This window comes from Mastigoproctus giganteus, chromosome 1 (genome assembly GCF_048544385.1).
Source record: "Mastigoproctus giganteus isolate SK-2022 chromosome 1, ASM4854438v1, whole genome shotgun sequence".
Taxonomy (NCBI): Eukaryota; Metazoa; Arthropoda; class Arachnida; order Uropygi; family Thelyphonidae; genus Mastigoproctus; species Mastigoproctus giganteus.
In genome coordinates this window covers 273,356,356-273,372,955 of record NC_143575.1, presented here as the reverse complement: position 1 = coordinate 273,372,955, position 16,600 = coordinate 273,356,356, and the positions used below count along the sequence as shown (strand labels likewise).

The 16,600-nt window shown below is 36.3% G+C and overlaps 1 protein-coding gene across 2 annotated transcripts in view; it reads right to left on the bottom strand.

Moving 5' to 3' along the window:
• Positions 1-16,600, bottom strand: part of Gel (Gelsolin) — a 90,680-nt gene that overhangs the window by 25,409 nt on the left and 48,671 nt on the right. For both annotated transcript variants that reach the window (XM_090377685.1, XM_090377676.1), the window contains exons 12-16: positions 16,504-16,590; positions 12,788-12,973; positions 10,847-10,930; positions 10,399-10,460; positions 7,302-7,485 (exon numbers count right to left, since the gene is read on the bottom strand). In XM_090377685.1, the coding sequence (XP_090233811.1) occupies positions 7,302-7,485; positions 10,399-10,460; positions 10,847-10,930; positions 12,788-12,973; positions 16,504-16,590 (603 nt within the window). The remainder of the gene's footprint in view (positions 1-7,301; positions 7,486-10,398; positions 10,461-10,846; positions 10,931-12,787; positions 12,974-16,503; positions 16,591-16,600) is intronic.

The following is a 16,600-nucleotide window of genomic DNA, read 5'->3' as shown; positions in this document are numbered from 1 at the left end:
TCTGACCAATCTAATTGGATATTATAATGCAGTAACAAAGGAACTGGATACAAAAATAATTTTGATATCATATACTTGGATTTGAGCCTCCGTAGCTGAGTGGTCAGCAGCGAGAGTGCAGTAGTACATGCTCTTTGAGTAGACCAGAGTTCAAGCCCCTGTCTGCTAAATATGGTCAATCTGCCAACCCGCACTGGACCAGCGTGGCAGATTATAGTCCATTTCCCTCAGCATGAATCGTTGAGGAGGCTTCCATCCTGCAGTGGGTTGATAATGGCTGCAGTTTACCTTTTTTTTTTTTTACTTGGATTTGAGGAAAGCTTTTGATACTGTTGCACATACAAAAGACTGTAAAAGACTGCTGTATAAATTGGAGAGTGTGGCATTAAGAACAAGTTACTGCAGTGGATAAAGGGAGGTTGAGTAGGAAAATATAGTGTCATTATTAATGGACACTGCTCTTCTTGGACTAATGTCATTAGTGGAGTTCTGCAGGGTTCAGTGCTTGGCCCATTGTTGTTTTCTATATTTATTAATGAAAGCATATTAGGCTTAATGTTTAAGTTTTGAGATGACACAAAGGTTGGCAGGGTGTTTAATGACAGTATGCTACTGCAACAGAATCTAGAAAAGTTAGGCAGATGGGCTGAGAAATGGCAATTGAAGTTTAACATTGACAAATATTAAAGAGTAACCTCAGAGTACGTATCAGTTGTGTGATACTACACTCAGGGCAGTAGTGGAAAATGAAAAAGATCTGGGGGTAATTGCTCAGTCAGATATGAAGTTCTCTGAGCAGTGCAGACAGGTGGTCAGGACAGCTCATAGGGTTTTGTCAATAATATACAGGAATTTTGCTAGCAAGGATAAGGAGGTGATAATCCCAAATGGTCGGGCCACATCTAAAGTACTGCATACAGGCCTGGAGGCCTCATTTTAGTAAAGACATTGAGCTGCTGGAACAAGTACAAAGAAGGGCACCTCTTTACAAGATTGGTAAATGGAACAAAGAGGTGCACTTACCAAGAAAGGCTTCAGTTCTGCAAATTTCAGTGTCTAGAGACTAGGCACCTGCGAGCTAATCTGATTGTAGTGTTTAAGACTTTGACTGGATTGAGCAAGCTTATTGGTGATGCCGTTCTTTCAGCTGACCAAACCACACACACAAGGGGACATAAATTCAAAAATTGTGAAAGGATGGTTGCAAGTTTGGTTGATTATTGGAACAAACTTTCATCTGTTGTTGTTGAAGTGGGTTGTTTAAACAGATTCAAGAAAGAACTAGACAAGTTATTGGAGGGGATGGACAGGTGATGTGGGAAGGTGTTTTTTTTTTTTTTTTGGCTGATGCTTATAACTTGCTTTCTTGCATCATTTGCCACTACCAATAGTAATCCTCATGTTTCAGCTTGTGCAATATGAAAACTGGCCCATGAATATACACCTGTACAGATATGTAAAAAAATCCTCAGAATGGTCAACCATATTTATATAAGTTGCATGACATAACACTCATAGACATTAATCATAAGCACGGACACACACAAGATACTATTAAATTCATTGTGGTATAAATGGAAACAGCTGAAATAAGAGAATGCAATTTGTATTTAAATCTTACATGGAAGGTAGTGTGAGTAGTACCAATCTTATACCACTAAATTTTAATTTAATAATTCAACACAATTTCATGATTTTAGCAAAAACCAAATCATTGGTTTTCCTAAAAAAAATTACAATATATGAAATATTCTGTCTAACTAGATGATTGATGCCTGCATTACTTAGTGTTTTGACCCCAATTTGGAAATCATTATCTAGTCTAGAAAAGAAGTTGAAAACGAAAGAAAAACAAAATAAAAATAAATGTGACCCAAATTTGGAAGAGCAGTATTGTTATATATTCCTATATGAAGGAATATATAACAATAAAATGCAGTTGATGCCAAGAATATTTCTAAAATCCACTGCTATCAGAAAACGAACTGACCACTGCTAGCTTGGGGGGAGACAAAGACTAATGGATTAACAGTAGCCACGGGCAGAGGTGAAAGAGATTCTTGCACTGCTTCTATTGGAATGAGCAGAAGCCTGAAAAACAAGATGCAGGATATTTCAGAGACTGCTGGAAGTCATTGCGGTACAAGTAAACACATGGGTTGTGTTAGGGTAGCTAAGAATAGAAACAGGTGCATGTATACTTGCGTGTACACTAATGCTAGGAGTTTAGTAAATAAATTTGATGAATTTGAGGTATTACTCAAAACATCAAAGGCAGATATTGTTGGGATATCAGAGACGTGGTGTCACACAGATATAAGGAATGCAGAACTGGAATTTGGGGAGTACAACGTCTACAGAAAGGATAGACAGGATAGGAAGGGAGGAGGGGTTATGCTATTAGTTAAAAAACACATAAAATCCAAGGAAGTGAAGCCAGTTGACATCGCTGGACAGTGCAGTGTTGAGTCAGTTTGGTGTGACATAAGCATAGGTAAATCAAAATTGAGAGTAGGAGTGTGCTATAGGCCTAATGACTCTGATGAGTATAATAAGATACTGTACAGGGAAATAGAATGGGCCAGTAAATAAGAGAGTCTTATAATGGGGGATTTTAATTTCCCAGATATTGACTGGAATTTGTGGGTTGGTCACTCACACACTAGCAAGGCTTTTGTGGATTTATTGGATGATTGTTTTCTACACCAGCATGTTCGGGAGGCAACTAGAGGGAGTAATACTCTTGATCTGATTATCAGTAGTGATTCTTCATGCATTAGGAATCTGCAGATAAATGAACCACTGGGTGGCAGTGATCACAGTGTGCTGAAGTGGGATTTACTCAAGGAGGTAACTACCATCAGAGGTAAAGGGAAGGGTTTTTGCTTTCGTAAAGGCGACTATGCTGGTCTGAGACAGTATTTAAATTCTATACAGTGGGAACAACTGATGATGTTACCAACAGCAAATTCAAAATGGGAAGCATTCAAGGAACTAATCTTGGAAGCTACCAGGCTTTACATACCAACCAAGAAATATTGTTCAAGGTTCAGGCCTAAATGGTTGTCAGATGAACTAATGAGACATATGGCAGAGAAGAAAAATGCATGGGATACATACAAATTAATGGGTGACGTGGAAGCCTATGATAGATATAAGTTGGTCTGTAACCAAATCACAAAGGAGATTAGGCAGGCAAAGGCAGATTATGAGAAATCCTTGGCTAAGGATGCAAAGAAAAACAGAAAAGAGTTCTTTACCTATTTAAACTCAAGAAGGAAAGGGATGAATCAGATTGGTCCACTGGATGTTGATGGTTCAACAGTTGAGAACTAGCTCAGGTGGCTAACAATCTAAACGAGTATTTTGCATCTACATTCACACATGAGGAGTTATTCAGGAAGGGGAATGTCGTAGGTGAAGTAAACATTGGCAGTGAGCTAGATGATTTTCTAATAACTGAGAGGAAAGTGGAGGAGAAATTGTTGAGGATAAACATAAAAAAGGCACCCGGGGTGGATGGGATCTATCCAGTTATATTAAAGGAGGCAGCAAAGGAAGTAAGCAAACCCCTAGCCATAATTATGAGAGCTTCTTTGGACTCAGGGGAGGTACCCATGGACTGGAGATGTGCAAATGTAACCCCCAATTCACAAAGGAGGATCAAAGGCTGACACAAGTAATTATAGACCTGTTAGTTTAACTTCGGTTCCAGGAAAATTAATGGAGGCACTGGTTAAAGAAGCACTGCAGGATCATCTGGACAAGAATTCAGTTATAGCTCAGACACAGCATGGGTTTGTTAAGGGCAGGTCTTGTCTGACCAATTTGATTGGATACTATGATGTAGTCACAAAAGAACTGGATGCAGGGAATAACTTTGATATTATATATTTGGATCTTAGAAAGGCTTTTAATACTGTTGCGCATGGAAGACTGCTGCACAAATTGGAGAAGTGTGGCATTCGAGGCAAATTGCTGCTATGGATAAAGGGATGGTTGAGTGGCAGAAGACAGAGAGTGGTAATCAATGGACACTGCTCAACGTGGACTAATGTTATTAGTGGAGTTCCTCAGGGTTCAGTGTTGGGTCCATTGTTGTTTTCTGTATTTATAAATGATATTGATGATGGTGTATCAGGCTTAATGTCCAAGTTTGCAGACGATACAAAGGTTGGCAGGGTTGTTAAGGACACTACTGATACTATGCTGCTGCAACAGGATCTGGAAAGGTTGAGCAGATGGGCTGAGAGGTGGCAAATGAAGTTTAACATTGACAAATGTAAAGTACTACATATGGGAAACAGTAACCCCAGATCAACGTATCAACTCTGTGGTACTACGCTGACAGTGGTAGAGAATGAAAAGGACCTGGGGGTAATTGTGCAGGCAGATATGAAGTTCTCTGAGCAGTGCAGACGAGCTGCAAGAGTAGCTCATGGTGTCTTGTCAATGATATACAGGAATTTTTCTAGCAGGGACAGGGATGTGATTATTTCCTTGTATAAGGCATTGGTCAGGCCACACCTTGAGCACTGTATACAGGTCTGGAGGCCTCATTTCAAGAAGCATGTAGAGCTGCTGGAACGAGTACAGAGAAGGGCAACAAGATTAGTGAATGGAACAAAGGGTTGCTCTTACGAAGAAAGGCTTAAGTTTTGCAAATTACAGAGCCTGGAGACTAGGCATCGCCGAGGTGATCTGATAGAGGTGTACAAGGCTTTGAATGGCTTGAGCATGCTCAATGCCGATGGGATTCTTCCTCTTGCTCAGAATAATCACCTGAGAGGGCATAAATTCAAATTGAGGAAGGACGGATGTCGGATAGATGTGCGGAAATTCGCCTTTAGCCAGTGGGCAGTTGGTTTGTGGAATAGACTTCCATCGCTTGTTGTTGAAGTTGATAGCCTAAACAAATTTAAGGCTCAGCTGGACAGGTATTTCGAACGAATTGAGGGGTGAAATGGGAGTAGTGGTTGTGTTTTTTTTTTTTTTTTTTTTTGGCTGATGCTGAATAAGCTTGCTTTCTTGCATCGTATGCCTCTACTAATGCTAATGCTAATGCTATCATAATTTGCATCTGCAGTTGGAATTAAGAGGATATATTTACAATGTTATGGACTACTTAATTGCTAAAGAGTTAAAGGCTTACAAAAGCCTCATTCTGGGAGCAAGAAACTTTTACCTATACTAATCCTTTAGTAATTAGTGTCAACAATTTATTATATACCCAGGAAGGTTTCCCTTCCTATCTGAAATGGGGATGGTTTTTCTTCTTACTTGCACAGCAACATCAACAGATGCAAGAAACTGGAATAGTGAGAGAATCCAAAAGAAAATTATTGCCTCATGAGCAAACAGAACATGTTTCTTAGTAATGTGATAAAGGGATGACTTCAAATCTCATTTTGCTCACATACTATTTAAAACAATTTTCTTATTTTTAATCTTCTAGGTTATAATTTTCATAATTTTTTTTGATCAATTGTACTTAAAAAGCTGCGTGAGAACCTCTTACTTCATATTTGGGAGGAGCAAACTAGAAGAAAAAGTATTATGATGAATAACGGACAATCACTAAGATACTCCCTAAGAGTAGCACTTTACTAAATGACCTGACTGTACTATGAATTAGTTTCAGAGTTGGATAAAGCCTTATGAATATGATGCCCATTATAATCAACTTTTTGTTGTTTGACTTTGATTAAATGTTATACTCAATCAGCAGTTAAAAATAATGTATCTGTACACTGAGTGATCACTGAATTATGACCACCTCTATGAAAATTGAATGCGACCTGTTGACCAAGTGCGGTACGAGAGTATGGAGTTAGTCAACCTACGTAGCATAGATAAGGTTGTTGTTGTGTTATTTGTTTTTTTTAGAAGCATTAGCAACTAAGGCCATATTGCTCCAGGGATATGCAGTGGTCATTTCCTGACCTTTCCGCATCCTCCATATTTGGTGGCTCACGGGCTCGAACCCCGGTCTAATCAAGAAGCATGTGCTACGTACTGCTGCTTCTGCTCACCTGGCTACGGAGGCACCAATAGATAAGGTGTTAGTGGTTCAGTAGGTAGTAAAATTCCGAGCGTGATGGGTAAAAGGAAGGATTTATCGGACTTTGATAAAGGACAGATTGTGGGTGCTCGACAAGTTGGTGCCTTGATGTTCCAAATGGCTGAACTGGTGGGGTGTTTGAGAGCCACAGTAGTTAAAGTGTACCAGGACTGGTGTCAAAATGGTCAAACAATGACCCAAAGGAAAAACTGCAAAGGTCAGCGAAAGGTTGATGTTAGAGGTGAGCACTGGGTCCGACTACTCGTACAAGTGAACAGGCACAGCACTGTTGAAGAGTTGACTACCCAATACAACATGGGCCAACCCAGAATAATATCTGGCATGACCATGCATCACAAGCTCACATGTATGGGCTATACCAGCAGACGACCCCTAAGGCATCCTCTCCTAACCAAGGTTCATCAGCATAAAAGACTCGCCTGGTGCAAAGAGCATGCAAGTTGGACATTAGAAGACTGGAAGAAGGTGTGCCGGTCGGATGAGCCAGTTATTTACTCCACACTGCGGATGGTCGTGTAGGGATTTGGTGTCAACAACATGAGGCTCTTCATCCATCGTGCATGGTATCAAAAGTGTAGGCTGGTGGAGGCGGTTGTATGGTGTGGGGCATGTTTCACTGGCAGGAACTTGTACCCCTGGTACATGTGGAACAACGTATCATTGGTCTCTGCTATCATCAACTGCTTGCTGACGGTGTTCACCCGGCTATGTTACACTTTTTACCGAATGGCGATGGTTTCTTCCAACATAACAATGCGCCAAGCCGTCGGGCAATTGATGTGCAGGAATGGTTTGAGGAACACAGTTCTGACTTCCAGCATATCGATTGACCTCCGAGCTCCACCCCATAGAGCACTTGTGGGCCACTGAAAAGGCATATCAGGCATCTGGACACACCAATTACCTCCATACCAGCACTACTAGCCGCATTACACGCAGCTTGGTTGGCCATACCTCCCGAACGCTTCCAACATCTTGTTGAATCAATGCCACGTCAGATAGCTGCTGTACAGAGGGCAAAAGGAGGATCTACGAAGTATTAGGTAGGTGGTCATAATTCAGTAATCACTCAGTGTGTATGTACAATCTATTAATGTGAAACTGAATTTAAACTATATTACAAAATGTATACATGTGTAATGTTATAAATTCTCATTACAAGCTGTATACCAAATCCAGACATCATCATTTTAAACAACAAGATATGAATTATAATTACCTCTTGAGTAAAATTACATATCTCTTCTACACGGAATCTTCCAGTTTCTGTGGAGCATTTAAAGAGACGAGGTCCTAAAAGTGGCTTATCAGGAAGATCAACTGACTTCTGATATTCTCCCTTTCCTCCAATACTAGTCCAGAAATCATCAGGCTCTTCCTCTTCTGTGATTTCCATTACTTCTCTAAAAAGAATTGGGTAGAATTTTAGCTTAGACTATTAACTTAGAATCTTACTGTTTCAGGAAATCAAAAAATAATTTTTATATACATGCACACAAAAAGTAAATAAATTTTTCTGTTTATACTCCAGGGTGGCTACATAAGGTCAAAGGAATACTTAAATGATGTTAATATAGTCAGTTTTACATAAAAAAAAAAAATAAAAAAATAAATAAAACAAAAATAAAAAAAAATAATAAAAAAATAAATAAAACAAAAAAAAAATAAAATAAAATAAAAAAATAAATAAAACAAAAATAAATAACTTTGTTGCATTTCTATATAGGAGGATTCTAATTAAGTGCATATTAAGTGCATTTTTTCTATGATGGCCTCTCTTAGTCAAAATGTTTTAATCAATATGGGTTTTTTTAACATTTTTGCAATACACAAAGTTAGGGGCCCATGTAGATGGATTAGTGTTGCACCCAGAAATATTGTTTGGGATGGGGGCACTTGTATGTCCCACACTGGTAGCTTCTGCAAGCATTAACGTAATAAAATACAGCTATATAATATCAAACAATATTATTTCAGGGATATGCTTTTACACCTCAGTTCTTCCCATGGCTATGAGTTGAAATGTATAAGGACTGAAGAAAAAGTAGTGGCAACCAGGTAATAAAAGGAGAGCAAATTTATTATCATATAGCTTATCATTATTATTATTTGTCCTTCTGTCATTAGCACCTTCAATTTAACAAAGATGCTCACATGGCATCTGAGACACCTCTTTTTGTTTTAATTTAAAAAAAATATTTTTAGCCTTTTTCACTGAATTGAAAATGGTGATATTTTAATTATGCTATGCCAAGCTCAATTAAAAAATATCAAATTAAAATAAATGGGAGAAACAAATAATAATAATAATAAACATTTTCATGGTATTTCTTAAAATTTATAAGGTTATTTTTCCCTTGAACTGAGGTGCAAATTTTTGCCTGGCATTTGAACAGGTGCTACAGCTGTTGGCATTACATTTCTTGGAAAACAATGTCTGAAGAAGTGAAAAGATAAAGTACAATCTGCTTCAGGGTGCCACATGGTTGTCTCTAAGGCTGAGGTGTTCTTTATCTTATTTTTTTTGTCTGATTGAGTCTGATCTTATTTTATGTCTTATTTTTTATTATTACTATTATTATTATCATTAGCCATATGGCACAAGGAAGCCTGAGGCTTATGCTGCACCAGCCAAAAAAATTCCCGAGTTACCCTGAGAGAGAGAGAGAGAAGTAGAAAGGGAAGAATGATGATATCCAGCTCAGGACCCTGGGGGTGCCCAGCCCATACTCACCAGATGTGAGCCCCTGGGGTTATGTTTTATTTCAATTGAAAAATCATTTATTTACAAAATTTACAAAATACAGAACAAAGATAAAAATATAATAACAAAAAGAATATTTTTAGCCTTACAATTTATTTCATGTGTATAGTAGTTTCAAATAATATAACTGTGTTCCAAACAAATACATTTGTTTCATCTGAATAAGCATCAGTAAGATTGCCGGTTCATTCAAATTCAGTCAGTTGGTTGGTTTAAAGATTTTAAGGTGCATTAGCATCTGAGGCTATAATGTGCCAAGTCAAAAAGGTATAAAATATAAAAAATATATTATAATTATTTAATATATTATTGTAAAAAACGTATATATGATATAAAACAGTTATAAATCATAAAACATTCTAGATAAAATTATATAAATTAATGTTTTAAAAACGTAAATATATCTGACACGTCATTGTCTGATAAAATCTGTCTGAGTGTATAAGGCTCAGACAGATAGGTAAAACCCAAACAATGATTGTTATTAAAACATGCGCATTCTATTAAAATATGCCAGATAAAAACAAATTCTGTCGGTTTGACTCAAATTTGACTACTTCACTCAAATGCTGTTCGTCATTGAAATTCAGTCAGTTCAAATTCAGTTGGTTCGTTCAAAATAATATATATGTTTACACTATATATTTTACCTAATTTATTCAGGATATGCTGTTGCTGTCACAACAAGTTCTCGTCTCCAAGAATGCATCCCCCCCTCTTATAGTCAACAGGCTACAAATGGAATTAATTTTATGGAAACTGAATTAAGTGATACACAAATAGATGTAGGCAATTATGAGGTTATTATTGCACAAAAAAAAAGTAACAATCACTATTTTTACATTTTCATGATTTTAAGATTTTTATAACCTTTTTTTTAATTCTGATAAAATGGTAATTTCACTCTGATGTTGAACAGTCAGGTCAAAATAACAAAAAAATAATATTTAAAAGCATTTATGTTTAAAATGTTAATTACAAAACTTCCTACTCACAGCATGAAAAGGTTAAGCTGTTTTTTTAAACATGTTAATATAACTTAAATATTTTCCTTATTTGGTAAATAATCCTTTGAACTTGGAAGAAATTAGGATACTTACATTATTTTTAATAGATTGTCTTAGATATGATTTAATGGGATGATAGCAACCAAAAAATTCAAAGAGTGATAAAGAACCAAAACCAAATATTCTGCTACCTAAATCAGCAGAGTTAGCATATCTGAAATAAGCTATAGGCTCTCATTTTGGGATATTATCGCATGTTAATTCAATGTTTCACTATAAATGAATTGAAATTTTCATTAGAAAAGTATAATCATTTATTTATGTTTAATGCAGTGCCACCACTCTTACAGTCATTTTAATGATTACTGCCACCTCGTTAGAAGATAGTTAAAGATCCCATCAGTGATGGACTTGTGCAACCCTACGGTTTTCAAAAATGTCCATATTCCAGTAATTTTTCAAACAAAATACTACAGATATTACAAGATGTATTCTACATGTAAAGGGATGATTCCTACCATCCTTTTCCTAAAATATAAACTTACCTGTCGGGAGAAACAATCTGGACGACTTTCCTTCCCATGTTCTGTTCTTCTTCACTGGATTCCTTCATGAGCACAAACAAATCATGGTCAGCTTACACAACAAAAAATATTAAATAAGAAAAATTTAGTGAAAAACACAGAAACCACTTTTGATGCAATAAACAGGATTCATTGCTATTTTTAATAAAAATTCCAAGTAAAAGGAAATTTTTTTTTAAAAAGTATAATAATATATTACTCAAACAAGCCAAAACCAAATACACTAATAATAATTTTGAAATCATTGAAGTTAATGATAAAAATTTCAACAAGTCAAAACTACTTTTAAAATAAAAGGTGTAGCAGTAGTAGACGTATTTAACCCATCTCATGATTACAACTTTAATATTAAGTAAACCAGTAATCCTTTAAAAAATAACTGATACAAGTAATGTCTATACACACTCACCTTCCCAATCCAAAGATATGCTACAGAAGGTGTGTCCAGGATAAACACACTGCCTGAGTCTAGAGACGCAGCAACTTCAGCAACCTATATACATAAAATTTGAAATTTAATAATAACCTTTAGGAGAAAATTTTGTTGCCGCTGTGTTATATATTGATATAAGAACAATATAAATGCTGCTTAATATTCTTTTATAAAACTTTATAAGTGTATTATAATTAATGTTATGAAGTATTTTTATTAAGGCTAAAATTATAACTTAATAACAATACAAAAGCAATTTTATAACATATCTAGGATACAATTTTACTCTGGCAGGCTTGTATTGTTAACATATTTTCAGACTGTACAATAACAAGGAGTATTTATTATTATCATTATTATTATTAATAGTAGTAGTAGTGACAAATGATGCAAGAAAACAAGCATATACAGCATCAGCCAAAAAAAAAAAAAAGGAAAAGAAAAGCCAACACTTTCCATTTCATCTGTCAATCCCCACTAACAGTTACCTAGTTCTTCCTTGAATTTATTCAAACTACCCACCTCTACAACACCAGATGTGAATTTGTTTGTTCCAACAATCAACTCTCCTCTGGCTGAAGAGGATCGTTGATTGTTTTATGCTCCCTCATGTGAGAAACATACCAACTGTGTGGTACTGCACTTAAGGTGGTAGAAAATGAAAAAGACCTGGGAGTAATTGTGCAGTCAGATATGAAGTTTTCTGAGCAATGCAGACAGGCTGCCAGGGCAGGTCATGGGGTTTTGTCAATGATATATAGGAATTTTGCTAGCAGGGAAAAGGAGGTGATTATCCCTCTGTATAAGGCAATGGTCAGGCCACGCCTTGAGTACTGCATACAGGTCTGGAGGCTTCATTTTAGGAAGGATGTAGATTTGCTTGAGCGTGTACAGAGAAGGGCAACAAGATTGGTGAGGAGAAAGAAGGGATCCTCTTACAAAGAGAGGCTTAAGTTCTGCAAATTGCAGTGGCTGGAGACTAGGCACCTGTGCGGTGATCTGATTGAGGTGTATAAGGCCTTGAATGGGTTGAGAACGCTGAATTCTGATGGGATCCTTCCACTTGTTCAGATTACGAACCTAAGGGGGCATAAATTCAAATTAAGAAGAGACAGATGTAGAATAGATGTGCGGAAATTTGCCATTAGCCAGCGGGTGGTTAATAGCTGGAACAAACTTCCATCTGTCGTGGAAGTTGATAGGTTAAATAAATTTAAGGAGGAACTGGACAGGCAATTGGAGGGAATGGTGTGTTTTTTTTTTTTTTGGCTGATGCTGCATAAGCTCATACACCTGCTTTCTTGCATCACATGCCACTACTACTAGTAGTCTGAGAAAAAGGAAGAATCCCATCACCATTGAGCTTGCTCAATCCATTCAAGGCCTTAAATGTTGACAGAGGACCACGAGGCCAATAATGTTGAGATGGGGCATAATGGTCAATCTATTTTATTTCATTTCATTTTATTAATTATTATTTTAAATTTATTTGGTCATGTAATTTTGTTAGTCTACGTTTCCACCTTAGTGCGATTTCACATAATTCGGAAACAGGTGCCTACGAGGGGGAGCCACTAAATTTCTTTTAATTGGCTTAATTTCTAAATTATTCTAGGAACATTGCTTCAACACTACCCTCTACTTCTTTCTCCCCCTTTATTTTTCTGTTATTGTTATTTTTTATTTGGTTCAATTCATTTTTCACTCTACTGGTTTGCATGCTACTGGCAAAAATCCTATTTTAATTTAGTTTATTATAAGCAATATGTAGTGGACTGTGCTTTTCTGCTGCCTTTGATGTTAGCTTTTCTACTATTTTTTCTTATTTATTTTTAATATATATTTTTATTAATTTTTATCTCTATTTAATTTTGGATTAATTGGATTATATATATATTATTATTTTTTTATTTTTACCTGCTCACTTCTAATATTATTGTCATGGGTTCCTTTCACCTGGAACATTCGAGTACCATCTTCATCATAAGTATCATGATCCCTTATATTCCGAAATCCACTAGCATGACCACCCATAAAAATAATCATCATTCCTTTAAAGATACGAAGAAAATGTTCTGGCTCACTTCCTTGGACTACTCGTACCTAAAAGACAAAAAAAAAAAAAAATGGTTTATGTATAAAATTTTATACATAAACCAGCAAATGGTTTATGTAATTTTATACAATTAGATAAACTTAAAAATACTAACTGGAGAAAACATCAAGAATATGTGGGGAATATAAATATTAGTGTTTTAAACAAGAGGAAGGTAAAAACTGTCATTCAGATCTGCGCACACACACACACACACACACACACACACACGCACGGCGCCTCTCTCCATAGCCAGGTGTGAAGGAGCAGCAGTGCATAGCACACGCTTCTTGATTAGACTGGGGTTTGAGCCCGTCACCACCAAATGCGGAGGATGCGAAAAGGTCAAGGGAATGACCACCGCATATTCCCGGAGAAATATGGCCTTAGTTGCTAATACTCCTCAAAACCAAATAACAAACAAACAACAAACACCCCCCCCCCACTATAAACAACAAATACTCTACAAAGATTTTGCAAACAGGTTTGTTTGTTTGTTTGTTATTTGGTTTTTAGGAGCATTAGCAACTAAGGCCATATTGCTCCAGGATATGCGGTGGTCATTCCCTGACCTTTCCGCATCCTCCGTATTTGGTGGTGACGGGCTCGAACCCCGGTCTAATCAAGAAGCGTGTGCTACGCACTGCTGCTCCTTCCCACCTGGCTACGGAGGCGCCCAATGAACAGGTTAATGAAATCAACACTAATAACCTACAGAATGATAGAGTGAAATAGGTCTTTGAAACTAGTAAAAGCAGTCATCATTAAACTTGAATAAATTGGCTAACCTTTTTCCAGAGTATGCATATATATATGTATGTATACAGGGGGTGGACAAAATAATGGAAACGCCCAATATGAAGGTAGTAGTTTTTATAATGATGTATTTATGAACATGCAGTGATGATTTTTTTTTTGTTTCTTGCAGGTAGTGAAGGAAAGATGATAAAAGTTGATATTTATTTAGAGGTGATGTAAAAAAGTACATGAAGAAAATGAGTAAACTGTCTGAATTCCAATGAGGTAAAATTGTTGGTGCATGTTTAGTAGGGGCATTGCTGACTAAAACTGCTGATTTGTTCATTGTGTCCAGCTTAATGAAAAGTGATATCTGCATTCACCAAGTATAGAAAAACAAAATCTGATCAACAATAGCTTGGCCAGCAATATCTTGGTATTCTTTGGGTCTTATCATCACCCTAAATGGGTGAATTACTGCCACTGATTACCTTGATATTCTGAGTGATCAGGTTTATCTAGTGGCATAAATATCGCTTCTCCACAAATGATGCCATGTTTCAAGATGATACGCTCCAATACACACTGCCAAATGTGTCCAATCTTGGTATGAGGAGCATGAAACTGGGGTTAAGAATATCCCATGGTCTGCACAATCACCAGACTTAAACATTACTGAGTCGCTGTGGGTATATTTGGATAAGAGAGTGAGAAGCAGATTACTTCCACCTTCATCATACAAAGAGCTTGAAACATTTCTTCATGAAGAATGGTCCCATATTTCTCTTAAGACAGTTCAAAATTTATTTTTATTTTTTATATTTTTTTTAAGGTTGTTTCAATTATGTTTCAAATAATCTGCTGGAAATGGATGTGCAATGAGACTGGTGAAGGGAACAAAAGGGTGTTCTTACCAAAGAAGGCTTCAGTTCTGTAAATTGCAGCATCTGGAGATTAGGCACCTGCAAGGTGATTTGAATGAGGTGTTTAAGGCTTGAATGGATTAAGCAAGCTCAGTGCTGGTGGAATCCTTTGTATTGCTCAGATTGTGCACATGGGAGGAATAAATTAAAATTGAGGAAGGGTAGTTGCAGGATAGATGTGTGCAAGTTTGCCTTAGCCAGCAGATGGTTGATTGTTGGAACAAACTTCCATCTGTCATTGTGGAAGTGGGTAGTGTGAATATTTTAAGGAAAAACTAGAGAAATTATTGGAGGGGGTGGATAGGTGATGTGGAAAGTTTGTTTATTTTTGGCTGATGCTTTATAAGCTTGCTTTCTTGCACCATTTGCCACTATTAATATTAATACTAATTCATCTGTTTATGTTATAATTTTTTTGAAATTGTCCAATAGGTGTCAACATCTTTTATCTGTTTTTCTGAAGTAACTGCAGATACAGTTTGTATTAGGGAAAAGCTGAAGTAATAGATATAAAAGATATTACTGCATCAAAAAAGAAATGACTGATTTTTCAAGGACTTTTTACAAACTTTTTTATATATTTTTTTTAAAATTGTAATGTGATGTTTGAATAATTTCACTGTAACTTTGGACAACCATGTCAAAATAAGAAAAAAATATATATTTTTAAAAGCTTTTGTGCACAAAGTTTTAATTTTTACAAATTTTCAAAATTCCCTGAAAAAACTTATTCCACAGAGGCCACTAATGGAAAATTCACACCATGGGGCACTCACATTAGAGAACTCACTACCGAAAGGGTTAAATTATCACCATAACTCAAAACCACAAACCATAAAACATATCAACCCAATCTAATAGAAAATTAAAATTGGCTAAAATGAAGTCACTAAAAATTGTAATAATAAACTTCTTAAATAAAGAGAATATTTATAAAAGGTAGTAGCTCAACATATAAAAGCTTAACATTCACAAAAAGACAAACAAACAAGAATACAAAAAGTCTGAAAAATGCACAATGCAGAGTACAAACAATGAAGGATTTTCTGCTGGTATTCTTTTTTGTGAAGCATTGAGTTTTTAACAGTCTGGATCTATTAAGTTTGCAAGTTATAACATGGACACTGTTTGCTTCTGTCAACCTGCACCCTTTCAGGGAAAATGGCTTCTCTAGAGAAGACATTTTGCTTATTTGGATATCAGCAGTTTCAAATATCTCAAAAAAAAGCTGTGCTTTCTCATTGTTTGAACTGAGATATGAAATTAATCAGGTTTCAATATGTATGATACTCATCAATATGAACAAATTTCATTATACTAAAACTTTTGGTTACCTAGAAGCTTTAGAGTATTATAGTTTTATTCTATTTTATTTTATATTAAATGCATTTTACTTTTGTTGTAATATACAGTAGAGTGTGTTAGTTGTCTGATGTTACCAGGGGTTACCCCCATCTCCGTGTTGTATTCTTTGTGCATGTGACACAGAACCTGTGGTGCACTATGGCCACAGATGTCGATGCACCTAATAAATCCCCCCAAACAAACAAACAGAACTCTGTAGAGGCCAGAGATTTAAAGAATGTATGGGGAGTGGTTTGTTGTGTAGTGTTATGTTCTGTTGTGTTTTTTCTCTGACCATTTAGCTGTTGGTCCCTGATTGGGACCCACCATTACCCACACTTTGCCACGAGGAAACAGGTCAGGCACCCAGTAGATTATTTAAGTACTCTGGAAGGCCTCGCCACCTAATTTCCAAGGATTTCAGTGGCAAGGCCTATATATATATATATATAAAAAACCAGTTTGTTCAGATTTTATGGGTATTAAAAATTGTATTTAGAAATAACAGAGACAGTCAAAAGTCAAAAACACACCTGTATGGCTTTACCTCCAAGTTCATTATCTAAATTTACTGCCCATATTGCAGAAGATGCCCTCTCATCTGTACTGCTGCTTTTTCCCTGTTGAAAT